This window comes from Poecilia reticulata, linkage group LG12 (genome assembly GCF_000633615.1).
Source record: "Poecilia reticulata strain Guanapo linkage group LG12, Guppy_female_1.0+MT, whole genome shotgun sequence".
NCBI lineage: Eukaryota > Metazoa > Chordata > Actinopteri > Cyprinodontiformes > Poeciliidae > Poecilia > Poecilia reticulata.
The window spans coordinates 9,164,347-9,192,278 of NC_024342.1; the positions used below are offsets into that span (position 1 = coordinate 9,164,347).

At 39.8% G+C, this 27,932-nt stretch overlaps 1 protein-coding gene across 1 annotated transcript; it reads left to right on the forward strand.

Moving 5' to 3' along the window:
• Window positions 1-326: 326 nt before the first annotated feature.
• Window positions 327-27,651, forward strand: loxhd1a (lipoxygenase homology PLAT domains 1a). Its single transcript, XM_008423712.2, has 42 exons — window positions 327-1,244; window positions 3,319-3,433; window positions 3,597-3,608; window positions 4,912-4,992; window positions 5,752-5,936; window positions 6,525-6,623; window positions 7,455-7,603; window positions 7,692-7,815; window positions 7,955-8,205; window positions 8,283-8,418; window positions 8,530-8,690; window positions 8,812-8,898; window positions 8,999-9,134; window positions 9,260-9,414; window positions 9,512-9,672; window positions 11,405-11,481; window positions 11,612-11,808; window positions 11,901-12,093; window positions 12,191-12,351; window positions 13,176-13,509; window positions 13,610-13,761; window positions 15,057-15,190; window positions 15,498-15,646; window positions 16,022-16,126; window positions 16,204-16,332; window positions 16,409-16,576; window positions 16,669-16,850; window positions 16,968-17,084; window positions 18,123-18,285; window positions 18,440-18,594; window positions 19,111-19,320; window positions 19,447-19,582; window positions 19,661-19,869; window positions 20,003-20,188; window positions 21,546-21,673; window positions 21,775-21,892; window positions 22,639-22,816; window positions 24,761-24,946; window positions 25,552-25,722; window positions 26,372-26,504; window positions 26,685-26,840; window positions 26,950-27,651. The coding sequence occupies exons 1-42, from the start codon at window positions 524-526 to the stop codon at window positions 27,428-27,430; spliced, it is 7,281 nt and encodes a 2,426-aa protein (XP_008421934.2). The 5' UTR covers window positions 327-523; the 3' UTR covers window positions 27,431-27,651.
• The last annotated feature ends 281 nt before the right edge of the window (window positions 27,652-27,932 follow it).

Here is a 27,932-nt window from a genome sequence, read left to right on the forward strand (position 1 = left end):
TGTTGTGACGATCATTCACTCAGATTTAGCTTCTCTATGCAAGAACAAAGAGAGGCAGTTGCAAAGGAGTGTGTATGCATTTGTGTATGTGCGTGCGTGTGTGCTTGTGTTTGTGTGTGTCCGCAGGTAAAAGCGAGACGCCCCCGGCTCGTAAAGCGATCCTGACACTATAAATAATGGAGGATGCCGTGGCAGAGAGGATAAGTTCTCTGGGCAAGGCTCCTTTTTCACAGGGCTTTCTCCCTGTGGCTCATGTGATCGCTGAGGTGCCAGTAATTTTTCATGAGAGGTGTTTGTGTGGTTTATGTTCATATACCACCCAAGTAGCACACCGTCAAGGGGGAGATTCCCCCGTTTCAGTGCCTGGAGACCAAACATCTTCAGTTTTACATACCGGGGGTCCTGCAGATTTCACAGTTCCAGAATATAACCATAGCCAAGGGTCAAATGAATTGTCTTACACCATTAGAAACTCAAGGCAGCACTTACGAAACTAAAGGCCAGGGAAGTGGATGAATAAAAGATGCCGTCGAAACAGAAAAAATCCACAGCTTCGGAAGAAACTGAAGAGGTTGATGACGAAGTGGAGGAAACGGAGCCAAATTTAAAGGAGAGTGGCCAGGGTTTGACCCATGGAGACGCCACGAAAAGAGGAAAGAGTCGGAGGAAACACAAGAGCACAGAACTCTCCGAGACCCAGGAGCCGCCAGAGAAAGAGAAGAAGGAGAAAGAAGGAGATAAGGTGAAAAAGAAGAAAAAGAAACCAAATGATGATGCCGAGGCTGAAGCTGATGCTGCAGTTTCAAGTAAGGATGCTGAGGGTGAGCGGAACAACAACGAGGCCACAACCAAAACCAAAAAGGACAAATCTGAGCGGCTTAAAGTGGAAGTGACTGAGGGGAAGAAGAGGCAGAAAAAGAAGTTGTCCGTAGAGAATTCAGAGGGAGAGGAGGAGATGGGGTCCAAGGACAAAAAGTCCAAAACTGGCAAGAAGAAGAAGTCTCATGATGATGACGGTGCGGAGCCCTTGATTGAGGAAGATGAAGAGGAAGAGGAAGACTCGAAGAAAAAGAAAAAGAAGAAGACCAAGAAGAGCTCCGGAGACAGCGATGATGATAAAAAGAAAAAAGGGAAGAAATCCAAAAGCAAACAGGTGGACTACGCCTTGATCTACCAGAACGAGTTGCTCAACTACCACACAGACTCTTCAGATGGATATGAAGATGAGTATTACAAAAAGAAAGGTAAGAATCACACAATGCCAAAAAAAAAAAGAAATCCCTGATATTCTTCTTTGGAAGTGAATAAATCTGGCCTCGTTGAAGGTTCTTGCCAGCCACCTTCAGCTCCAACCATTATCCAGCAGGGGAATCCCTCTGTGATTGTTCTGGATGAAAGCTCAGTTATGTTCCACATGAATGGAGCCAAACAGAGGAGCTGGGTGCTGTCCCAGTCTTACGGACTGGGACTGGGGCCATTGGGGGTCAGAACAATATTCAGGAGGGAGCGTTGTATTCTGAACAAATACGTTTGGTTGCAGATAGATTTTATTTCCAACACAGTCAAAGTATGTATTTCTTGAATCCATGAGGTTATTTTACAGTTTCAAAACTGAAAGTGATAAATGAGAAAATGGGAACCCGGTTCCCTCCACACTAATTGGCACCTCTGGTGAAAATGCCTTAAGGATTTGTGAACATTTAGATGACACATCTGTCTGGGAGTTTTTAATTATTAATTCACAACTTCTTCCTCAGTTTTCCATTTGCTCACTCTTCAGAATTGAGAGACAGAATAAAATGTACAGTGTGCAGTCACAACACAAATTAAAGCAGTTTATTGGTACGATAAAATTTCTTTAACTTTGACTTGCTTTGAAGTTTCTGAACACATTTTTACCTTAGTGTGCTCAAGCTATGTGTATATCTTTGCTATCTGACTGGCTCACCCAGGTGGCTTACACCCTGAGAAGTTTAACAAGGTCAGTTTTACCAGGCCACTGTTCATCTGATTTTATCAGGTGTCTCCCTTTCTCTTTAATCGGATCTTAATAGCTCCGATTGCTGTTAATTAGAAATCCCTGTTCTGGTTGGATCAATCTCATCCTTCTGTTGTTCGTCTGTTGCCAGCAGGTGCATTTTTTGCTTTTTTTTCCTTCTCTATTTCTTTTTTAACGTCCTTCGTTACATCTATCATGGCTTTGTTGCATTATTCATTAATCTACAGCATCCATGGATAAGTGTTTTAGAGGAACCTGATCCCTCTGAGTGAAATAACTTCACCCTTACATAATGCAGGGTAAAGAAAATCCTACTTTTGAAGTTTCAGGTATAGGATTCCTATAAAGAACACCAAGGATTATTGCAACAACCAATTCTGACAAATGTTCTAGGTATTGATGCACCTGAACTCTTTCCTTATGAAACCTTGTTGATTAGTCTTGAAAGAGCTATTTACATCTTAACCGTTTTCATTGAAATCCACAAGCCACATATGTCAAAAATACTGATTTTACTCTGACTAAAAATGTCAGAAAAGCTTTAGAAAACCAGTAGAGAAACTTTCCTCTGGCATTTCATTCTGGGGGATCCAAAGTGCAGTAGAGTCTCTCCAGTGGGTTCTGGGTCGTGTGGCGTACACTCTGGCTGGCAGAGAAAGCTGGTGCCTATGCAGGATCACAGGGCACGTGTGGAGCAGAGGGCATCTTGTCATAATGTGTGTATGTGTGTGTGTGTGTTTGTTTTTTATTTTATTTTTATGCCATGGTCTTTGGGATACACAAGAGTGTGTGGCTAGATATGGTACTTAACTGGAAAAGTGATTGTTGCTCCCTTCATTGCTGGTGTACATTTTCTTCCTCAAGTAGAAACATTAAAGTTTTGTGGTGCCTTTATTTGTAAAAATGGATTGGAACATCGTTGGAAACAACACAAGATCTAGTTTGTTATGGTGAAGTCATAAGTCATGTACCAGTTCTACATTTTGACTCAAATCTATGGAGTTATGGATGATGAACATAAGAGCAAAATCTCTAACCTCTGCATAGTGGCTCCATCATCAGGAGAGAGATGATCATATATTTCTATAAATTTAGTGGCCCTGTTTATCCTATACAGTGCTTTGGGATAACATTTTTGTCATGAATTGGTGCTGTAAAACTAAACTAACTTAAATACAGTTTTAACTAAAGTAAAACTACTGCTCCAGCTAAGTAACTTGAGGCCTTCAATCAGGGTTTCTCATAAATACAAGAGAGAGTCGTTTTTTTTTTTTGTTTTTTTTTTTTGTATTTAATATCCTGTCTCCTCTTTCTTACAGTATATGAGGTGGTTACAGTCACAGGTGATGTAAAGGGAGCTGGGACTGATGCCAATGTTTTTGTTACCATCTTTGGAGACTTTGGCGTCTCACCTAAAGTTCACTTGGCAAGCAAGTAAGTATAATTATGGTGCTAAATAAAAATGTTTCCCCAACAATTCCACCTTTTGATTTAACACCATGCTTAATGTACATAACTACTGAGGTTTACAGGTCTCGCACATTTTCACAGTGAATCATTAACTTTTAATGTTTTCTGTTTTTCCCTAATTTCTCAGCACAGAAAAGAGGTACTTGCTAACTGGTCTACAAAAGGATGGTTAACATTCTGTACTTGTGTTTGCTTGTATTGTGAATATGAGACTGTATGGGAGAGAATTCCTATTCAACTTTCCACTGGTCACTCTAAAAGCGTTGACATTTGAAAACAGACTAAATGGTTTCCTTGTGAAGCAGGAATCTCTCCTTCATACAGATGTAAAAAGAAAAACAAAAACAAAAAAAAACTATTGGACTCAGAATATCTGGAGTAAGGAGGAACTATGTGACATGGCTAGTCTTCATTTCCATTCACAAAGGAATGAAAGAAGACCACGATGTCATTTATGCAGATGATCAAATGACTTCCAGGGGATCTTATCAGCAGCAGGCTGCTTTTATCTCCACTCACGCTGACTGACAGACAGAGTTACCTTGGCAGCGTACAGGACACACACAGCTTATTGTCAACCACTCTGGATCATGTCATCCACACCTTGTGGTGGTCCCATTCATTCATTTTAGTATGCATCAACATGTGTTGTATTCAGTATGTCCACACTGTGTGACAGCTAATTTGATAAAATACTGGACAAAGTTGCCTTTGATTCCTCTGGTATTTACACAATAAACTTCTGGCTTAGTTAGCAGTTTCACCTTACTCCGATATGCGTCTGGTCCTGCCTGTATTGTGTCGTGACAGGTTTACACTTTGCAGCACAATACAGGTAAGGGAGATGCTTATCTCTTCAAGCCTCCAAGGCACATTAAGAATGTACTTCTTTGGAAATTCAGTGTGATTACAGCAGATTTAAAATTGCATGAATTCCAAAGTTTGCAGTATCTCCTTTTCATCTTCGCGGGCAACTTGAAATGGAGTATGAGGGCACAAGTTCACCTGTTGACAGTTTATGACTTTAATCCTTGGCTTTATCGGAGTAATATTAAAAACAAAAAAAATAAAAGATAGATGTTGGTCTGTCAGGGAATCTGTCAACAGATACAAGAGGCCGTCTGATGCGCAGTCTTGGGTTAGAGGGGAATTTCATGTGCTCACACACTCTCTTTCCTCTCTGAGAGGGGCAGAAGTACAGCACATGAAAAAGGAGAAAGGGGTGAAGCGGCAGAGACTGAGGAAGGTTTCAGATTATACCACCGCCATCAGTCCACTGGCGTCCCTTATGCCAGATCAGCTGGGGCGATGCCCTTTACAGATTCTGAGATCAGATCCTTAATCTGTCTGTTATAATCTCACTGGATTAAATAATGGAAGTTGCTCATGCCAGATTTCTCACAAATGTTAATACTTTCTCACTTATTTATTTTGATTTACAGAAGCCGAAATGCATTTGAGAAGAATAAGACGGATGTTTTCCGCATCAAAACACAAAACATTGGCCCAATTAAAAAGCTAAGGTACTGTATCATATGAAAATGCAAGTCACTTTAAAACTTCTCTTCATTGCTACACTAAAGTTGTTTTCATCATTGGATCAAATGTTCAAAATTCCTAAGTTTTAGGTCACTCAATGAAATGTAAGCTTCGTAGTTAAATAAACCATGGAGAATGTAAGCATGTGTTTATCTGTTGGACATGAAGAGATTTTGTCCAGTGACAAAAGGTTAAATCCCATCTGTTGTTATGAGTGGATTGAGTGGATGAAGGGGAAGCAGAGCTACATCACAGCCAGTCCACACGAGTTACTGAATCAGGCAAGGATTTATGAAACCCAAATTTCTAAACATGCAAAATCACCACCTCTACAAGTTCAAGAGCAATCACATCGAACACTTTTCATCTCGTCTCACCATCATCACCGAGCAGAGCTATCACTGTTGCCGTGGAGACCACTAAGCTAACAATTAGATGCATTTTATATGAAGGAGTTGTAGCCAGCTGCAACTGGTACTTCTTAGAGGTTTCTCTCAACAACAGCATTTTTCCTCCCTATTTTCCAGAAAAAACAGATTTGTAGCTTAGCTACTGGGTGTATTGTTCATACTCTTGTTCCAGCTCATTTCACTTAGTCTACATGACATGTCAGGTATCTGAGCGGCATTGTATGAAATTAATAATCTTGTTTAGTATTAAACTATAAAAAAATTTCTCGTGTGATGAGATGATTAGAGTGTGCAAATCAAATAATGTGAAACTCTGACTTTTGTTTTCTCTAGAATTGAACATGACAACACGGGAATGAGCGCCAGCTGGTTCTTGGACAGGGTGGTGGTGACCGACATGATCCGGCCCCATCTGCGCTTCTATTTCCCCTGCAACAACTGGCTGAGCCGGGAGGAGGGTGACAACCTGTTCGTCAGGGATCTCCTGGGCAGTCAAAACCCCATGGATGTCCCAAAATGTAGGCCACAAACTCCTCTTACAAAACCACAAAACAAGCGATTATAATTGGAAAGACGTTGTTTGGAAAAGTTGTGGATCGTAATAGTGATTTGTAAATGTAAACCGAGACCTCAGAAACGGCATAATACATTTTTAAAGATGAGGCAACCTTCCACAAAAACTGAGAGTAGTAATTGGATGTGTTTGACAAGGAAAACACTACTTTGCCTGAAAGTCTGCAGGTTGTCCTATAGTTTCAGGTTGTAACTGAATGCTATGCCAGTGTAGTCCTCGGGTAAAATTGTTCCCTGTGACCCCTGCCGTAATGCGATCTAACATCTTAGCACCTAATGACAATCAAGTCCAGCATTGCGAAGAGACTGTGCCATAAGAGACAATCGTAGCAACATAGCTGTTTGTCAAATACACACCCAGAGTTATAAATATTTGATTTGGAAGCCATCTCAGAGGTGATATTTGAGAAACCTTAAGAAAGGGAATAGAGCAATTTAGTATTCTCCACTGTTGATTGGAAATTGCGTTTGATGCTGTTCCGGTGATTTTCACAAGTCATTTCTGGCCTGATGTGTTATTTTCTGTCTTGCAGTAAATAAATATCTTGTGAGTGTTTTCACTGCTGATATGAAGGGAAGTGGGACTGATGCCGATGTCTTCCTGAATATCTTTGGAGAACATGGTGACACAGGTAATGTAGAATACACAGGACTGTAAAGGTTGGGTCTTCAAATGCACTCACTGACAATAAAGAGTAAACACAAAGGAAGAGTGGTGGAAATGAAAAAATAACACACATGGGTCTGTATTACAGTCATTGAAATGCCAGATCCACTGGGTCATAGAGATGGCGACATGCTCCATGTTAGAAGAGTGTGGCTCCCCTTCTGGCCTGGATACAAGCCACAGATTGCTGTGGAATGGAGTCTTACAGCTGTTGTCTCCAGTGTTTTCCCGCTGTGTTGATCCTAGAGATCAGAACTGGGATGAAAATGATGTCTCAACTGATGCCACACATCTTTGATTGGGCAAAGATAACAGAATCTGGGTAGCCATGGACCTGCGGATGCCTTCATGTACACATTGGCTTCAACACTGGGCCAGCTGTGCATCTGTATAGCCCATATGCCAAGACTCATGTGAACCCACAATGCAACTCAACTTAATCCTGTCAAGTTGGGGTAATGCTGTATAATGCATGTGCAAAGAGTGTTGGATGGTTGGATAGTTTAGCAGCTGCCTTAGATCACTTCCTCTCCTTGTGCCACCAATTCTGTTCTTCTATGAACCTTGCACATTTAAGGACATAGAACCTTCTCTGACTAGTTGCACCAGTTAACATCTAGATTGAACTGTTGCTTCTTGGTGCTTCACCTCTTGGATTAAACTTATGTAGATTCAACACCAGTCCAATATAAAGCTCAAAATCACACCTATTCAGCACTTTTCTTTCAATAACAGCAACTATGGGTATCTTGAAGTTTTACTCTGCAATTCTTAATCATATTTTGTAATATGAAAGGCGAAAGAAGGCTGGACAGTGACAAAGACAACTTTGAACGTGGTTCAGAGGACAAGTTTACGATAGAGGCTCCAAACCTGGGAAGGCTTAGAAAAATCACCATCGGCCACAACAACAGAGGTTCCTCAGCCGGATGGTTTCTAGACAAGGCATGTAGATGGATGAAGTCGTGGGTTTAAAGATGTGCACTTCAAAAATGAAAACTGCTAATTGTGCTTAATGTTCCTTACCTCGCAGGTTGTGATAGATGACATGGGGAATAAAGAAATATATGAATTTCCGGTGAATCGCTGGTTTGCCATGGACGAAGATGACGGCAAAATACAGAGAGACGTCTTGGTTGGATCAATGCAACCAATGGGTGTGATAATAAATGCCATCACCTTGTGTTTGCTACACTTTCAGCATGAACTATCAAATAAATTCCTATTTAAATCCATTTAAAGAGTATGTTTTCAATCCAAAAAAGGTAATTTTATACTTTTCCTCTGCCTATTCAGGGATTATATACAATGTTCAAGTAATGACTGGTGACATCAGGGGAGCAGGAACCAACTCCAAGATCCACATGGTCATGCATGGCTCCAAGGGCTTAAAAAACAGTGGCAAAATTTTCCTAGAAGGTGGTGCCTTTGAGCGAGCTCTCATTGACATCTTTAATGTAGAGATCTGTGAACTGATCAGCCCTCTCAGCAGGGTCACCATCGGTCATGACAACGGTGCCGTTGGTGCAGGGTGGTACTGTGAAAAGGTACTACACATTTCTAATTGGTAACAGATTGATTGTAACAGTGTGGTTTATCCATTAAGCAGCCATTTTGCTTGCAGGTGATGATATACTGTCCATTCACTGGCATTGAGCAAACATTTCCATGTGGGATGTGGCTGGATGAGGACGAAGGAGACGGACTTATTGAGAGGGAATTGTATGAGATGGTCTCACTCAGACAGAAAAAACAGAAAAGTGAGTTCATAAAATAAATCATAGTGTTTACTGTGTAGACATTTTTTTTTTAAATGTATCTTTATTTATACAAATTTTGTGTTGGAATAATACTCTTTTTATTCACGCCAGAGTACCCATGGTCCTTGTGGATTTGGACCTCAGACATAAAAGGCGCCGGCACAGATGCCCAAGTATTTCTGCAGATTTATGGAGAGAAAGGAAAGTCAGATGAGATCAAACTGGAAAACAATTCAGATAGCTTTGAACAAGGACAGCTTGACAAATTCATGGTAAATCTGGGATCATCTCATTCTTTATTTGGTTTATTTGTGATATTGAACATTAAAATGTTCCTAGGAGGAAATTTTAATGCTGTTGTTTATACCTAACTTTTTGGGGGGATTTCTGTAGATCGAAATGCCGGACATGGGAAGATTGTTAAAATTGCGGATCTGGCATGAGAAGAGAAATCCATTTGCTGGCTGGCATTTAGCGAAGGTGAGCCACGACTATTCTTTTTGTTGTGTGAAGAAAGTTCACAAACCAGAGTGCAGTAAAAGGTGAGCTTGATGACAGATGAGACTTCAACTTTCTGCAGGTCACTTTGCTCAAGACTCTAACCATGGACAAGTACTCTTTTGAATGTGGCCGCTGGCTGGACATCAATGAAGATGACAATGAGATCGTCCGAGAACTTCCCGCCACAGGAACACTCATTGATGAGCCTCTGCCCCGTAAGATATCAAGATATTCCCCAGTTATTAAAATATATAGTGTTTAAGTAACTGTTCCAGGGTTCAGGAACAGTGTGAATAGTTCCTAGAGCAACACCAGCTCTTCTCTGATACTTTTATTTCAGTGATAAAGTATCGGGTCACTATCTGCACTGGCAATGTCAGTGGTAGTGGCACCGATGCCAGCGTGTTCCTCAATGTTATTGGAGACTTGGGTGACACAGGAGAGCGTCTCATGTTTATGAGCAAAAACAACGTCAACAAATTTGAAAAGGGAAACGTGAGTAAACGATTAAACTAAATTTAACATAAATTTACATTCTTGTTCTTTGTGAAACGTATTTCAAGTCTCTATTTTCTCCTTGTTTTGCCCACAGCATGACGAGTTCCTCATCGAGTCAGTCTTCCTGGGCCAGGTGCGGAGAGTCAGAGTAGGTCATGACGGCCGCGGTGGAGGCTGTGGTTGGTATCTTGATAAGGTGTTGGTCAGAGAGGAGGGACAGCCTGAGTCCTCTGCCACTGAGTTCCCATGTTTCAGGCAAGACGATACTCTGCACATGATGTATGACAAGAAGCATTTTGAGCTGTAAACTGAAAATCTTAGCATATATGCTACATCTATCTCAGGTCCTCTTTAAGGTCTTTGCTGGATTTACTTCAATTTACTTTAACTCAGGTACAAGGATCAGAAAAAAGAGGGAGCAAAGCAGCCAAAGTTCATGCACAGGCATTCACACTACACACTAGTTTAGAATGGATCTAACCTGATTTACAGGGTTATGAAATAAAATCTTTACCCATTGTTGATTTCATTTGCTTTTTATTTTGTGCTCATCGAACAAGTTTTGATATCAAACAAAGATAGTGTTACTACATAAAAAAAAAATAATCAGAAAAGACAAAAAACCCTGCAAAAACCAATGCACCCCCTCTATTAAATCATGAATGAATGGTGATTAATCAAATGTTTGGAATTAACCATAATTTCAAATGTCCCACCAAATCTTAATTAATGATGACAAACAAATATTCTGTGATAAATCTTGTTCCAAAGTCACTACAAAGCCTTAGGACACCAGCACAAAATAAAAGGAGAAAATGAAAGAGTGCTGAACTTTACCAGGAGCGGTTGGCCAACCAACGTTAAAACAAGATGAGTCACCCAGGAGGTCACAAAAGAGCCCAAAACCTCCAAGGCCCTGCGGACCTCATTCGCCTCAGATAGCCCATTAATGACCGTAATCATGTCATCTTGATGATCCCCAAGACCATTAGGAAACATGTTGGTGGACTTTTGAGATGAAAGTTACATCTTGCTTAAAACTAACTGAGCATTTTAGAAAAACAATAACATTCAAACACGGTGTAGTGATGTTACGGTCTACGGCTGCCTGGGTGTCCTAAGACCTGGGAGATTTTACCTTAATATATTTATATTTTGGACTGTTAGAAAATAAGCAGCGAATTTTTGATGTTTTTTTAATCTTTATATTCAGTAAAATGTAAAAAGCATGTTACATGTAGGAAAGTGATAAATATTATTATAATAACTCACATGTTTACATCCTAATTGTTCTGTGCGAAGCCCACTAAGCCAGCTGCCAGAGGGCTAAAATCCTTCCGACATTTTTAGAAGTCTTCTTACTGATGCAAATTGCCCATGTTTGGGGTCAGTAGGTTTCCAGTGGCATGTGTTTAAGTAGTTAGGTAAGAGCTGGATGGCTTTGCCATTACAAATGGACACTAAATGCATGCAGCCAGCCAGCTCTCTCGTTCTGTAACTGGAGTGCAACCGCAAAGCTGGGTGCAGTGTTACTTCCCGAGAAAAAAAGTGTTCTTCCTGCCTGTCTGTGTTGCTCATTAGAGACGGCTTGGGAGTCTTAAGACAAAGTAATGAGACAGAAGAGCCATGTTCATGATTCTTCTTGAGTTTCTTTTATACAGCCAATTATTGTATCCAGTCAAACGCACATTATCACAATTGATGTGCAAACTTTGATTGTAATAAATATTAATTTTTTTATGTTTAAACTGTGCCTTAAGTTTAAAGCTGGGTAAGTATTACTTCCATAAGACAAATAAATACATTTGTTGCATGTGTACATTTCATGTTAACTTTTATAAATTGTATATTACCTTGATTTTGTGTTTGTCTTGTTAATATAGATTTTTTTTTTCTTTAATATTAGCGATTTATGCTAGTTATTTTCGTGGCAACAATGCACTACCAAATATATTTCTCAAATAAAGATAACACGTTTTTATTCTAGGTGGCTTGATCGCAATGAGGATGATGGGCAGATTATACGTGAGTTGGTTCCAGCTGGAGACGGGGTGCGTCTCTTTAGTAAGTCACTACAAAGACAATTTTTCCAAACCCATTCATTGAAAAAAAAAAGAAAAAAAAAGAAACACCAAACAAACAATTTAGAATTTGTGTTAAAATTTGAATAAACAATGAAACATTTTGTGTGCAGATGTCGGCTACCACATCGCAATCAAGACAGGCAGCGTGAACGGTGCCAGTTCTGACTCCAAAGTGTTTGTGAAGCTGTACGGTGAGAAGGGCGACACTGACAAAGTGATCCTGGCCGTCTCAGACAATGACCTCAGGAATTACTTCGAGACGGCAAGAACTGACATCTTCACCCTTGATACATATGACATCGGAAAGGCAAGTGTGTTATATCTCGGAGAAAAATCATGTTCAGGCACTTCATTTGAGGCTAAACCCTGTATTTCATCCATTTTGCTCTGTACGTGCAGATCAACCGTCTTCTGATTGGTCACACAAACGAAGGCTTACGAGCCGGATGGTTTCTGGACAGTGTGCAGATTTCCGTGCCGGTTCATGGGATGCAGTATATGTTCCCGAGCCACCGCTGGCTCTGCAAAGATGAATCAGACGGCAAAGTGGAGGTTGAAATCTATCCCAGCGAGGTCTTGGAAATTGAAAAATGTAAATGAAAAATTAAAAAAAAAAAAGTATGTCCCTCTTATTTACATGGTTTTTTTTCTCAACTTGTCGTGGTGAACTCACACCTTTTCTTTAACAGTGATCAACTATGAAATAACAGTGGTCACTGGCGACATGCGATCAGCCGGGACCAACGCTGACGTCTTCTGTCAGATATATGGAGACGAAGGGAAAACTGAAATCCTTGCCCTGAAAAGCCGCTCCAACAATTTTGAACGTGGCACCACTGAAATCTTCAAGGTCTCTGTTAAACCTTAAAATATGCTAATGTCCACTGTGTCTTGCAAAAATATTCATATCTCTTGAACGTTTTTGCATTACACTACCACCTCAGTAATGCATCACAGGGTTTGCAATAATTTTTCTTTATAAAAAAATGGAAAATCTGAAAGCAGAGATGTGCACACTTGGGAGTTGCTACAGCAAGGGTGTCAAACATATTTTTCTTATCAATGTCCTCAAAGTGCTGGTTGTGGCAAACTTCTGAAAATTTAATAACTAGCCACCTCTGCACTCAACGAATAGTTCTTAAAATTTAATAAAACTGAACATCATTTCAGATTGATGTAATTTGGCAGCATATATATGTAAACTACAGTAAAAGATTGTGGCCACTTGGAAAAAAAGTAATTCTGGCTTTACTTTTCTAAGATAAAGTCAAAATTCTGAGAAAAAGGTCCAAATTTTGACTTTTTTTTCCTCAGAATTTTTATTTTGCTTCTCAGAATTGACCTTAGAAGATTAAAGTCAGAGTAATTCTGACAAAAAGTCAAAATTCTAAGAATTTTTTTTCCTGTGGTTTTTGTTGAAAACTGCTGTTATTTTATTGACAAAATATTGTTTAAACAGACAACAGTTATTTTCAAGGTTTATGTGTCTCTGGGCCACATGAAAATTTATGACGGGCCAAATTGCAAAGAATGAAAAGACAAAAAACCTTCAGTCTCTAGATGAGGTTTCTTACAATCACAGCAAAAGATGCATTTAGAGTGAAAAAAACAAACAAAAAACATTTCAGACACATACATACATACTTTAAATACTGTCGTTTCCCTAAAATTCAGATTGAAGCTCTGGATGTCGGGAAAATCTATAAAATCCGAATCTTCCACGACGGTAAGGGCATCGGAGACGGATGGTTTCTGGAGATGGTGGACATCAAGAGGCTAACGATGGCCATGGTGCAGATTGAGGTGAAGAAAGAAGAGACAACTAAAAAGGACAAGAAGAAGGACAAGAAAAAGAAAAAGAAAGAAGAGGAGGAGGTGGAGATAATTGAGGAGCTGCAAGAAGTGGTGGAGACATTTACTTTCGCTTGTGGCCGCTGGCTGGCCCGTGACGAAGAGGACGGGGAGATTGTGGTTGAACTGCTGACTGACTCCAACGAGGAATTGGAGAGTAAGTGGAGCATGGCTGTAATCTGCACACTCACTAACTCTGGCAGTATTTTAATTAGCCACTGCATGCCATTGAAGATTTACTTATGTTTTCCTTTCAGTGAACTCTTATGAGGTTTATGTGTACACTGGGACAATGTGGGGTGCCGGGACCGATGCCAAAGTCTACATCACCATTTACGGAGAGACTGGTGACACAGGGGAGCGATGGCTCAGGAAATCCAATCACCTGAATAAATTCGAGAAAGGACAGGTATGTTTTGTTTGGTGGAACTCGATTTTAAAATCAAGTTCAATTCAACTTTGGTTGTCAAGGAAAACGGTCGCCACTTCTAGTGGAATATTGTATTTCCTGTACGTATGATCCAATTGTGTTAAAAGATATCTTCTCTCAAGATTGTAGCCTGTATTTAAAATGTTTAAAAAAATTAGTACTTCTTCTACAACCCTTTACAAGCTGTAGCACACAGAGAGCAACCTGCTCTGTAGAATATTGAACGATTTATATTTGTTTGTGTTTGTGGACAAGGAACTGTTTTTTGCAAACTTGCCTTCCAACATACTCGTTAGCATGTAGATAGTGGCCACTACACTGAAAAAGCACAAAATCTTACCAAGTATTTTTGTCTGATTTCCAGTGCAAATATCTTACTACACTTAAAGTTAAAATAAGACAAAACAAAAACACACAAGTAACTTTTCAGCAAGAAATAGAAGCTTGTTTTATGTCAATAATTCTTTAATATTAATGAAAAAAAGTTCTAGTTCCACTTAAGGACACGTTGACTTAAAGGAACCAAAAAAAAGTTAGGTTTCTTTAAAAAAGCTTCCTTCAAAAAAAGTTATTTGTAAGTTGGTTTTGTCTTGTTTCAAGTGTACTAAGATATTGCCACTCAAAACCTGGACTAAAAATACTTGGTAAGGTTTTGAGTTTTTACAGTGTGGCTGTTTTTGACATTTGATGACCTTAAGATGCCACTTTTTGCTGCAGTCCTCCAACTGAGCTTCAAAGATTGTTACCTCCTTCACCATATTCCTCAGTGTGTGTCTTGGCAGGATCGGTCTAGGTTTCCTCATTCCCTTTTTGAATGGAGGCCAAGAGGAATGTGCTTCTGCTTCAAGTGATGTTTATGCCTCAGGGTCACAGGAAGTCATGGATTACTAATTGAAAGTTCATGCATGCGTTGAGGAGTTCTCTATTAACTAAAGAGAACTAAAAACTTTCATACCCATGTTATATTTAGGTTTAAAGTGATCTTTTAATTTTACCAACATGCTTCGTCTAACTAGTAGTAACATTTGCCCCAGCCAGAGTGGTGACAAGGAGGCTTTCCAAACTCAAATACTTCAAGTTTATCACCAAAGATGAATCATCAAAACACCAGCATGATCAGAAGCATGATCAACAATTAGGAAGGTTTTAATTCCAGTAAAGATTTATCTTTTGCTTATTGAGAAGGGTATAAATATTTGTTGACATGCCATTTTCTGATAAAATGTAAATAAAAAGTCTCTTTTTCATATTTCTATTGCTTGTGTGTGACTCAGGAGGATGTTTCCAGCCTGACTGCAGTTGATCTCGGGGTCCTGAAGAAGCTCAGGATCCGTCATGACAACAGCCAGGCCAGCGCCGGCTGGTTTTTGGACAGAGTGGAAATTGTGGACACCAAAGATGACACAACGTGAGTCATTGGGGTAACAGGAAGAGGGCAGCTGACCACTCAGCTATTGAGATCAGAGTTATCTGATCTGAATAATTGAGACCACAATATTGAAAAATGGTGTTCATTTAGGATATTTCACTCAGATGTGATAAAACAGTATTAACTCAGCCAGCTCATAAAACATATTATGTCAGTAGAGCTCCACTGTGTGGTATAAAACTGTACTTGACTTTGAAAAAAAAAAAAGATCACCAGTGTTATGTGGAGACTTTGAATCTGAAGAAATCTAGAGAATATTTAGAATAAATCATGTACTTGGACGCAGGTATTTTTTCCCATGTAAACGGTGGCTTGCTGTTGATGAAGACGATTGCCAGCTTGCCAGAGAGCTGGTCCCTGTGGATGAAGCCTTCATGAAGAAGGGGGATGAAGACGAAGACGACTCTGAAGCAACACTTGGTTTGGAACAGAAGGGTGAGAACAACTATTGAAAAGCAAAAGTATGATGGTTCAACTGAAGACCATAATAAAATTTCATATTGCAGGATCTTCATCTCCTATATATTACTGTATTTTTTGTCACTTTTTGTTTTTATGTATCTTTGATACTTTACAGTTGCATAGCTTCCATCTCTATTTTAACTATTATTATTTATTTCTAATTTGCGTCTCTATTTGCCTACCACGCATATAAATATTCCCAGATTCTATTCTATTCTATTCTATTCTATTCTATTCTATTCTATTCTATTCTATTCTATTCTGAACCAATAAGACCCATTAAAAGGAAAATAACTCGCCTATTTATTAACTTTTGTTTTGCTTTTTGGGGGGCGGGGGGTTTGACAGCCATGTCAACAACATACGCAGTGAGGATAAAAACCGGCGACAAGAAATATGCAGGAACAGATGCGAACGTCTTCATGACCCTTTTTGGTACCAAGGATGACACAGGTGACGCTTCAAGCTATTGTATTGTGTTTGATTTGCATGAATCGTAATGCATTAATCTCCTCTGTGCATATCTGCAGGTATAATTACTCTAAAGGCCTCAAAGACTCATAGAAACAAGTTTGAGCGAGGCATGATTGATGAATTTACAGTGGAAGCTGTTGACCTGGGACCCTTGAGGAAGCTGCGCATTGGACATGACAACTGCGGTACATTTTTTATTTGATTTTTTTTTAAAACATTGCTAAATGACTCAAAGTTCATTCACATTTATGAATTTTTAAGGAGGAGGATCTGCAGGGTGGTTCCTCGATTGGGTAGAGATCGATGCCCAGTCTGTAGGACAGAAGTTACGTTTTCCGTGCGGCCGCTGGTTGGACAAAGGAGAAGATGATGGGGCGATTGTCAGGGATCTCTTTCCTAATCCTCTTCAAACAGAGTTTTACACACCATGTAATACTCACTGTTTTGCGTTGCACTCATATGAAATTTTCTTCTTTTGGATGTGCCAAAAATACCTTCGATTTGTGTCTTTTTGTTCCTAGTTGTTCCGTATGAGATTAAAACCTTCACCAGCGACGTTTTCGGAGCCGGGACAGACGCCGACGTCTTTATTGTTCTGTATGGAAGAGACGCAGTGTGCACACAGCAGAAGTCCCTGTGTGTCAACAAGAGGGAAAGGAGAATGTACTTCGAAAGAGGAGCTGAGGACATGTTTATTGTTGAAGTACGTTAAAATATGAGAAGCTACAATTTAATACATGAAAAAAAAAATTAAAATCTTTTGGAAAGCACATGGTGAATTTTTCCTTTAAAAGAGCAATTTGTATTGTTGTTCTTGCAGTTAGAAGATGTAGGGGACGTAATTGAGAAGATCCGCATCGGCCATGACAACCGGGGGGTCAACCCGGGCTGGCACCTGGACAGAGTGGAGATTAGACGCCTGCTCAGGAAGGGAAAGGTACGTCTGCAGTGTGACTGCAACAATAGAGGAAACTCTATATTGACCAGTAAACTCCTTAGCATTCAAATCATCTGGTGAAAAATGCTATTTCTTTTAATTATTGTTGCATCAAGCAGGTATGCATTATTATAAAACCCCAAGTGAATGTAGCATTTTTCATAAAAAAAAAACAATTGTGTTTCACCTTGTAGAAAAATTTGACTTTCATAGTATATCTGTACAATTGTTATTGTGACTGTAACGTTGAAGGTAATCAATGTTTAAAATATCTGTTTTTTGAATAATCAAATGTAAAAAATTATTATTAGATAATAACCTAAAAATATACATTATATTCACAGATTAACCTAAATTACTGATAGCAACTGCAACACTTCAAACTAAACATTTATCAGGTTATCAGCCCGTTAGAAATATTTTAATGTAGAAAATATTTAAATTTATGAGTGTATTGGCAAAGGTTCCTCTGAACCATTTATTCCAAGCCTGACTCTGGAAGAAAACTTTCTGTTTTAGGGCTGCAAAGTCATTTCTCTTAGCAGTTCCCCTTTCACAGAAACAGTTTGGACGTCCTACCCCATTCGAAGCCTGGGGTCAAGGGTTAACATTAGGCTGTAAAAGAGGATTCAGCCTAATGTCCAACAAACCTGATGTTGTTTGTTGGACAAATATCCAGATGGCAGTTCTTGTAAATGTACAGCACTGGTTCCAATTCCTGTAAAACATTTTATTCGGAATCCAGGATTGATGAAGAACACCCCCAGTGTGAACACTGGCTAATCTACTGAAAACACAATTCAACCCTGATACTGATTTTCTGTTTAAAGTCGCAGTAGACCTACATTTACCATCTATTTACCATTTACCAGCGTTTTCTTCTTCTGTTTCTAGTCAGCAGGTGGTGATGTTCTTCACCTAGAAAACTGACACTGCTCCAACAGTGTGGTTTTACTATGATCACGAATACAAATTCGAAAACACAGACAGAAAATACTGAGATAAATTCTTAGAGGTAATAATGTTCATTCTGTTTAGGGCTCAGAGACTGTCATCTTCCCCTGTGAGCGGTGGCTTGCCAAGTCAGAAGATGACGGAGAAACAGTGCGAGAGCTGCAGCCCTCTGACATCATCACCGAGAAGCTTTCCAGAGACGGCAGCCTGAAAGTGACTGAGGTCGAAGTGGAAGATGCCCTGGAGAGTATGTTGTGTCTTGCTCTTTTCCTTTGCCTCTTTCCCTTAATAAATCTGTCATGACAGCATTGTCAAAAGATGGTAAATTGCTTCTTTGTTTTGTTCATTGTCTTGAAAATAGCCGAAACCGATGTGTTCTGTTGCTGTTATTCCCACCACAGCGCACACATACAACGTGTCAGTGATGACAGGTGATGTAAGCGGCTCTGGAACGGACGCTAACGTCTTCCTCACGATTTATGGAGACCTGGGGGACACTGGGGAGAGAAAACTGAGCAAGTCGGAAACGAACAGTAACAAGTTTGAACGGGGATCTGTAAGAAAACGTTTTCTTAGCTACAGCATTTGAAGAGAAGACGTGCAGTGCTCGTACACCTTGAGCTTTTCCACATTTTGTCATGTTACAACCACAAGCATCAGTGCAAAAATCATACATGACTAATAATCTGAACACTTTTTCCTAATATCGAAGGCACAACTCTTCTCCCTATACAGACTGATTTTTATGGCCTCAGTCAAATTGGAATGGGTGAATATCAAAGTCTTTCCACTAATTATCTGTTAGATTTAGTTCTGGACTTAGCTTGGGTCATTCTAAGTCATATATCTGTACATATGCTTTAAATTAAACCATTCCATTGTGGCTATTCATATTTTTATTTGCAAATAAACTTGAAACTTGTGACTTCACACTTCATCATCTTGCATAGTGTCAGTCTGTTCCATCAAATCTTAATAATGTGGAAAAGGTCAAGTGAAAGGAATACTGTACTTTCATGAGGCACTGTATATATTACACATGCTTGTAATTCATCATCATCTTTTCTCCAAGGTGGATAAGTTCACGATTGAAGCAGTGGACCTCGGCCAGGTTTTTAAGATAAAAATCCGCCATGATAACAGCATGGTGAGTCCTGACTGGTACTTGGACCAGGTGGAGGTGTTCGATCTGGACACAGAAGAGGTCTACCTGTTCTTATGCGAGCGCTGGCTCTCCAGGAAGAGGGAGGACAGACTCATTGAAAGAGTCTTCTATGTCAAGGTAACACACGCAACCATAGGACTCGATAGCTATAGATAAAAATATTTCTATCTTATCTCTGTTATTTTCTGTTACTAAGCAGCTGCATCTGTTTGTGCCTGTATTTCTTAATCACTTGTGTTTTAGGATTATGACGGTGTCAGAGAGAGCGGAAAGAGTAAAAAGACCTCAGCCTCGACAGTGAACAGTGTTGATAGTAACATGAACAAAAAGAACAAGAAGAAGAGGGAGGACGATGACGAAGAAGAAGAAGATCTACCAAGTAAGAAATATTCACACATTCATCATGACCTCATTTTGAGGTCGGTCACACCCTCAAGGTTTTATACCCGCCTTGCAGTCATACCGTACCACGTCTCCATCTGCACTGGGCCGGAGCGGGATGCCAGCACCACCAGCAGGGCATATGTAATCATCGCTGGGGTCAATCACGCCCAAACGGAGAGGCTGTGGCTCGATCTCCCTGATGGGAGGAAGGGCTTTCAGGCTGGCTCCTTAGAGAGCTTCGAGGCCCACGGTTCAGACGTGGGGGAGATTAAAAAGGTGGAGGTGAGTAACGGGGGTGAAGCTTTTAGAGTTTCACCGAGGAACGGGCACTCCCATGCACACTCACACATGACTCAAAGTGCTGGAAAAATACAGCCTTGTTGTGTGAAGTGATTGTTCTTTCCCTTCCCCGCAGCTCGGCCATGATGGGGCCACTCCAGAGAGCTGCTGGCTAGTTGATGAGCTGGCCGTTGCTGTGCCAACCAAAGGGGTCAAATATATCTTTGCTTGCAAGTGCTGGCTGGCCAAAGATCGAGGGGACGGCTTGACTGCTAGAGTGTTCAATGTGTTAGATGCAGAAGCCATTGCTATCTCCCAGAAGGTTCGTAAATGGACAAGAGAAATTACACAATCTGTTGTACTTTCACATGTAAAAAATTGTGAAATCTTTAACATGTTTGCTTATTTTCAGCATTATTTATAGCTAGGAATAACTAGTTATCTAATCAATAGGGACATCTTAAAAAACAGCTAAAAATAAATCCCATTCTAAAAAATCTAATGTATAATATTACCTGATATTACAGTCAGACTTCCTCAAGCACATAATTACATCCCTTGGAAATCCTTCTTTGACATGTAGCCTCTAATTATGAGTACTTTACAGAAATACATTTGTACAGTAGTGTGAGTACATTATATAATGTAATAACTCAATACATTTTCAGGTTGTCCAGGTGTTATTGTATCTAAAGCACTATTCTCATTTTTATCACCCTTAATGACTTTATCTGTCTTATATATATTAATAGAATTGGTTTATGGATCGTATAAGAGCAATAAGACAAGTTTATTATAAATTTTTGATACAGGGATATACTTTACAGTTAAATGACATATTTATGACTACTAAAGTCATCGGGCACATAAATTAATCACTGGGTGTAAGAATTTGTTTTGTTGACAGATCATGTCTTTCAAGAAAGAAATTAGTATTAGTCTTACCATCTTGCCTCTGTTTATTTGTATTACTGTCAGACAGAATAATTATTCCAAATATGTTTCCGTTTAATAGCTAAAACGCTCAAAGGATCTCTAGGAAACAATTGTCACTTAGTTTCTCTTTTAGAGCTATATTATAAGATGTAAAAGCCACTTTTATAATCATGTGGTTTTGTAAGGACTACATGACTACAGTGTGGCCATTTTAAGCTGTTTTTATTTGTGATTAGCACAGTAAAGAGTAGGCAGCATTATTACCAAGAGTCTGAGATGGCTTACCATGAGATTGTGTCTTAACGACAAGATTTCAATATTGTGAAATCTAGCATGTTCTGCAGCAGACAGAAGATGAACTCTGAACGGAAAAACAGATAATTTTGCTGTAATACATTTAACCTTCCTGTTATCTGTTGAAAGCCTTGCGCTCTCATGAACACTTTCTTTTACATCGTCGAGCCACATTTGAGTTCTATTTTACTGACACTGAAGATATCTAACTAAAGAGTGTTGTTAGTACAACCTGGTAGCACTTATTGAATGTTCAAGGATCTTATTTTGAAATTCCAAACCAGTGAGTCTCTGATCAGGGTCAATCAATATGAAAATCGTCCGATTTCCATGCCACAGATGATTTCTTAGTTCTCTAAATGTGAAAAACAAAATATCCTGATTCAAATTGACTACCTTGTAGCGGGTTGTTTTCTTATCTGATTTGTGAAACATCATGATTCTTTCAGGTTATCTATGAGTTGACAGTAGTAACCGGAGATGTGCAGAATGCAGGAACGGACACCAAGATCTTCATGTCTGTGTTCGGTGCCAACGGCAGCACAGAAGAGATTCTTCTGCAGAAAAACGAGGACAGGTAGCCTAAATATATACATATATATTCTTTTCATATCTTTACACCCATTTTCTACTCTGAAATATGAAATAACACTCTGAGTTGCTTATTGTGGGGGTCAGGTTTGAGCGTGGTCAGGAAGACACTTTCAACATGGAGATCGATGACATAGCCCCACTCAAGAAAATGAGGCTCCGTATTGACGGCTCCGGCAGCCGACCCGACTGGTTTCTCGACAAGGTCAGCTCACGGTGCAAAGCCCTGCATCTGGACACGCACACGTACATGTTAGCAGGTTCTGTGAATTAGCACACGAGTATAAAAAAAAAAGGTTTCTCATTACAATACCCTGCAAAAACACCATCAGAGGTCACTTCTACCATCTACATGAAGTTTCAGCTTTAAAAGGTTGGAACGTCTCTCCCTGCTAACACTGCCTCTGCTAAAGCTGTGTGGCAGCAGAGCAGCCAGGAGAAATCCCACGCCCTGTCGATCTGTGCCAGGAACTGCAGTGTGACTGTGAGCATCTCCTTGACTCGCCCCGTTCACAGAGCCTGGTGTGTTCAGCATCACAAGCAGATGTTCTGCCTATACGGATAGCTGGGACCGCGCATTGAAATGAACTCGACGGCTGACTGGGCGAACATCCAGAATAGCAATCAGCCCAAATAAACGTGCATACAGCTGAGCTAATAAGAGAGTGGTTGCATGGGCAAAGCGCTTCCACTAACAATAAAATATTTAGAGGACATTGCAGCGATGCATTTCATCATCCATGCATGGAGCACTCTAGTAATAGCTTATCCCTGATTAAACACTGATGCATTACCAATAACCAGGTGTTGGTTATTGATCTTTATTTGCTGTTTTTTTTTCTAGTGCCATCACAAAATCCAGTGTCACGTCCTCTGACGTCATAAATTTTTATTGGCATCTCTCCTGCTTTGCATCAGGATTATTTTAAAACCCAGCTGTTGTGAATCCAGGTGATCATGCGCGACCTGAGCACAGAAGAGGTGTACGTGTTTACCTATGAGGAGTGGCTGTCCAAGACACGCGGACCCAAGAGGACCATGATCTGTGAGATGCCTGCTGCGGTGGATGATGAGGTGATGGTGGAGCTCACCACCTACATCATCCAGGTCAAGACAAGCGACGTTTCAGGTGAACTCCACAATCAGAGATTAAGAAAAGCAGGAAGAGTGGCAGGTTTCCCTGAAGGTCTCTGTCATTACCGACATTTTTTTAAAGGAAACTTTGAATGTGATATATTTATTCTTTTAATACCAATGTAAGGAAATTGCAGGAAATTTGAATGTTATTAAAAGCCACTCAAGGCACCCCAGCAATTAGCCAAAAGTTGCCAAATAGTGATTACTCGCTGTTATATCTAATTGTTGTCGTTGTGACTTGAACTTTGTTCGATCCCCACCCCTAAGCTTTTATCCTCCCTTTACATCCAGGATTCTAATTGTGTTGTAACTCAGAAACACAAAGTGTTTTCCATTCCCTAACTATTTGATGTCAGACGTTTCAACCATTGTTCCTGCTTAATTGGCTCTTTGGGAGAAATAAAAGTGTCCAGTCCACATCCATTCAACAAATTCCTGGTAAAAAGGTCTACGTTGACAAGGAAACTGTTTCCTGTTGTTGTGTTTGGTTCCAAATAAAACCTATGGTAATACTTTTATTTCAAGTAGGGTGTCAGAAAAAATTAATAAATGTACTTATTTGCTGAAAAAGGCTGTTTGTGATTGATTAACTTTTGATACTTTTGTGATTTTCATGTTTTATGACTTGTGATATGATACTGGCCCTTTGAAATTGGACTTTTCTTATTGTGGTGACTTCAATCGAACATAATCTGTGTTGAATAAATATCATAAATATTATGAATACATAATCGAGCTGTTAATTTAACAAACTTCATCTTTAAAACCACTAAGCTGCAAGTCGTAAGCCGCTGATCTGAAGGTCTCAGCATTTTAATCAAGCCACAGACGAATCTGTTTGGAGCTTTCTTTATTTTAATATTTCGAGCACGTGTGAGAGAGAGGGGGGTGGAAAAAGAACTGATTTGATTCAGAGGCAGACAGCGCATGAGGCCATTTCAGGTCTACCTATCAGGCATGCTGTCATCCATCCAGCCAGCCTTTCATCTCAGGGTCATTGCCAGGTTAAGTCCCGGGGTGTTCAAACTCAGGAGAGCGGCTCAGACAAACTCTTTCATCACCAGCATCCCCCAGCTCTGCCAGAAAGATCCCAAGGGACTCTGTAGTTAACACGGACGTTTCATCTGTCAAGTGTGTCAATTTGTTTTCACGCCACTTTCAAAGGGATCCATCTGTCAGCGGTTGGATTTTGAGCCCCCTTTCATCCGCAAACATAACATATTCTGATTGTAAATGAGATCACTGCTAACAAATCGCTAAATACATCTCATCCTGTCCCCTTTAGTTCCAATCAGAAGTCGGGGTTAAGTTAGGTGTTCGTGCTTCTTGTCCTCGTCCAGAAGGTTTTCCTGCAGGAAAAGGGATGTTATTCATTTGATTGCCACATGGTGATGAAATAAATCCTGTTTAGTAGTCATTCACACTGCTGCGCCACGTTTTCTGGCTGCAGTATTTTCACAGTTGCACTGCTGATCAATGTGATAGCGTAGCGAGAGGTCCGAGCCGACTTCAAAAGACCCCGCTTTGCCTCTGGCAGTTACTAGAAACTAGGATGCAGCCCTGCACCAAATGCTGAGGCTCTGGGAAGAGAAAGCTGCCAGTGTGATGGAGACACGGCCACATGCATGCAAATGACATGACAAGAGGTGGAATGGAGAATGCATGCAGAAAATGTTTTCTGATTGCCTGTGGGACTTGGGATGTGACATTTGCACATAAAATATGAAAACAAGATCCTAACTTCTTTAAAATAAGTTCTTATAATCAACTTTATGGCAGTATTATGGCATTCTCAGCACGTTGAATAAAGAGAGAGAAAATATGTTGAAAACAAGCAGCAAAGCTTAAATGCCATAAAACTTGTAACAAAATCGCTCCACTCTGCAGTTTTATAACAGTTCTTATAATTGTGTGATTTTCTTTTCTGTCTGCACAGGAGCGGGCACCGACGCCAACGTGTGGGTCATTGTTTTTGGAGAGAACGGTGACACGGGGACGCTGGCGCTGAAGGACTCCACCAAGTCCAACAAGTTTGAGCGCAAGCAGGTGGACATGTTTCGCTTCCCCGATATCCTCAGCCTGGGAGACCTTTCCAAAGTCAGAGTTTGGCACGACAACACAGGTCAGCTGCTCGGATAAATGGTCACTTTGCATAACGGGAAGATTAAATTAGGAATGATGACACTGATTTAGCTGAAATCTTTAGTGACCATCTATCTGATTGTTCTGACTTTGATCTTGTTTTGTTTGAGTGATTGTTTCTAATTCATGTTTCTTTTCTTTTCTTTTTTTTTGTGAAGCACTGTAAGCTGTATTTTATGAGGCCTTACTTTATCAACAGGCTACAATTTAATAAATAGCTAAAATATACATAATTTATTAAATGTCATACATTATTAAAATGATTGTGTGCACGATATGTAATTCCCCAATTTATTTAATTGTATTTTTTTTGTTCCTCCTTTAAAAGAGTGAAGCTAATGTCCAAAAATACCTTGGTAGGATAAAAATTCAACAAAGGTTTATAAACTTGTAAGATTATATATTTGATGTTTAAAAAAAAAAAGGAAATGAAGGAAAAAGAGAGAAAGGAAAATAACCCTTATTATAATTTAAGAAAAATAAATAAATACTTAATTCAATGTTTACCTCAGGACAGGTCAATTAATTTCCTGTTAATTAGATGAATTGCTGTCTCTCACTTATTCTTTTTCACTCGTTTTGCAGGTATTGCTCCAGGTTGGCACTTGGAGCACATTGACGTGAAGGATGAGTTCATGGACAAAACTTTCCGTTTTCCTTGTGATCGCTGGCTTTCCAAGAAAGACGATGATGGACAGATAATGAGAGAGCTGGCCTGTGCAAACAATGATTATTTAGACCTCAACGAGAAAACAAGTAAGCTATTATACACCCTTTATGCTTTATGGTACCCCTGGAAAGGATGAGTAAAAGTTACTTTTCACATCTCTTGCTTAGGATGCACATCTAAAAAAAAATACTTTTCTGTTCTCCCATCACAAATTTAAACAGTTCAACGAACACTTCAACTGTGTGCTTTGCCCAACTAATTGGAGTTTATAGCAACAACCACTGGGTCTAATGTGATTAACATAGAAGAATAGAAATGTGATGAACATAGATTAATATAGAAAAGCATTTCCCACTGTCAAGTACTTGAAGTACCAAGATATTTTTATTACAAAATTTGATGCTTTGATCTGAAAATGGGTCACCATCAAGTCTATCAGTAGGGTAATGTTTGAAAACATAATGTGCATCAACATAGAAATGATGCAATAATTCCCTCAGTGCCAAAACCTAAATCCTTTAGAAAACCTGAAGGGAAAACTGAACAGAAGAGAGCATAAACTTAAATCTCAGACTCTGGTTGATCTGAACCAGAGTATGATTGTGCTTCACATCTTTATCCAGGGAATAAATAAGGGTGAAGTGTTTTGTTTCTTAAAGCTAAATAATGAAGTTTCTGTTGGAAGATGCCAGAAAGATTGTACCGTGACTCTGTTCTGGACATTGTCTCTGAAAGAGTATGAAATTTGCGTCACAACTGGAGACACAGACGAAACCAAGGAGAATGCCTGGATTGTACTGGAGGGGAAGAAGTGCAGATCAAAAGAACTTGTAATGGAGAACTCTTCAAAGAAGAAAAGGTTTTTGAGGTAAGTATTTCCTCGTCTAGTTTGGACATTTTTCCTGGTAAAGTTGTTTTTGTGATGCTGTTTGCACTTAGGTTAATCCAACCTGCAAAAATGACTTGAAGAACAAACCATTTACTATGATAACATCATAGTATAATGTCAAAACTGAATCATTAACATTAGCATTTTTTTCCTTTTCAGGGGAAATGTTGACAGATTTGAGTTTTCCTCAAAGAATGTGGGTGATATTGCTGCCATCTGCCTGGGCCACACGCCCAAAGATGGGAAGAAAGTGAAAGGAGAGGCTTACTGGCATGTCGACGAGGTAGTTGTGACAGAAAAGGAGCTTGGAAACAAGTAAGAGAACTGTTACAACTCCTTTAAGAGTCATTTGATTTCTACTAACACTCGTAGGTTTGTTTGTTTGTAAGCTAAAAACTTCCCGTTTTCTTCTTTCCCTGTCTAGGTACATCTTCCGCTGCAATGCCCTTATCCCACTCTCTTCGAAGAGGGACGATTACCTGACCTTTGAGTGCACAAAGACCGTCGAGAGCTTCGCAAGCAAAGCTCGAAGCCTGGTGCCCGTCAAGTATGAGATCATCATCATCACAGGCGACGAGAAGGGAGCGGGAACAGATGCCAACGTTTTCATCACAATCTACGGCTCCAACGGAGACTCAGGTAGTCGCCAACTGCGGCAGAGGCTACGTAACCTCTTTGAAAGGGGGCAGACTGATCGCTTTGTGGTGGAAATGCTGGACATGGGCGATCTGCAGAGAGTTCGAGTGGAGCACGATAACTCAGGACTCTGCCCTGGCTGGTTGCTTGACAGGGTGGAAATCACCAACACAGCCAATGGCGTCACCACAATTTTCCTCTGTGGGAAGTGGCTGGACACGAACAGAGCAGACGGACAGATTGCCAGGGTGCTCTACCCAAAGTACTGACTCTGAATTAATTTCTGTAAGGGCCAAAAGCAGAAGGATCTACCTTAAATATTAAGTTACCAAAACCATTCGGGTGCATTTTATATCTCAGGAATGGATGATGTTTTCATTTATAGACTTGATTAAACTGGGGAAAAATAAAAGCTCTGCTTTCTTTGGTCAGGGAATATTGCAGAATGTGCCATTTTTATTTCCTGCTGTGAATTTTGTAAATATATGTTTTATAAAAGATTAAAATGTTTTGTATTCACCTTAAGCACATTTTCAATTTTGTTTAGATCTCTTGCTGATCCATAAACCCCAGCTGTACACATTTTATAGCCACTACAAATTAATAAAGTATATCAATAGGTTCTTGTAGGAGTATTTTAGCATCAAAGACACTTTGATGGTGTCTTTGATGGCTTGACACCATCAAAGAAATTTACAGGTAAATTTCTTTGATGGTTTTGCTCATTTTCCTAGATGTAGTGTCAAGCAGCTGTTGCAGAGTCTGCAGTCA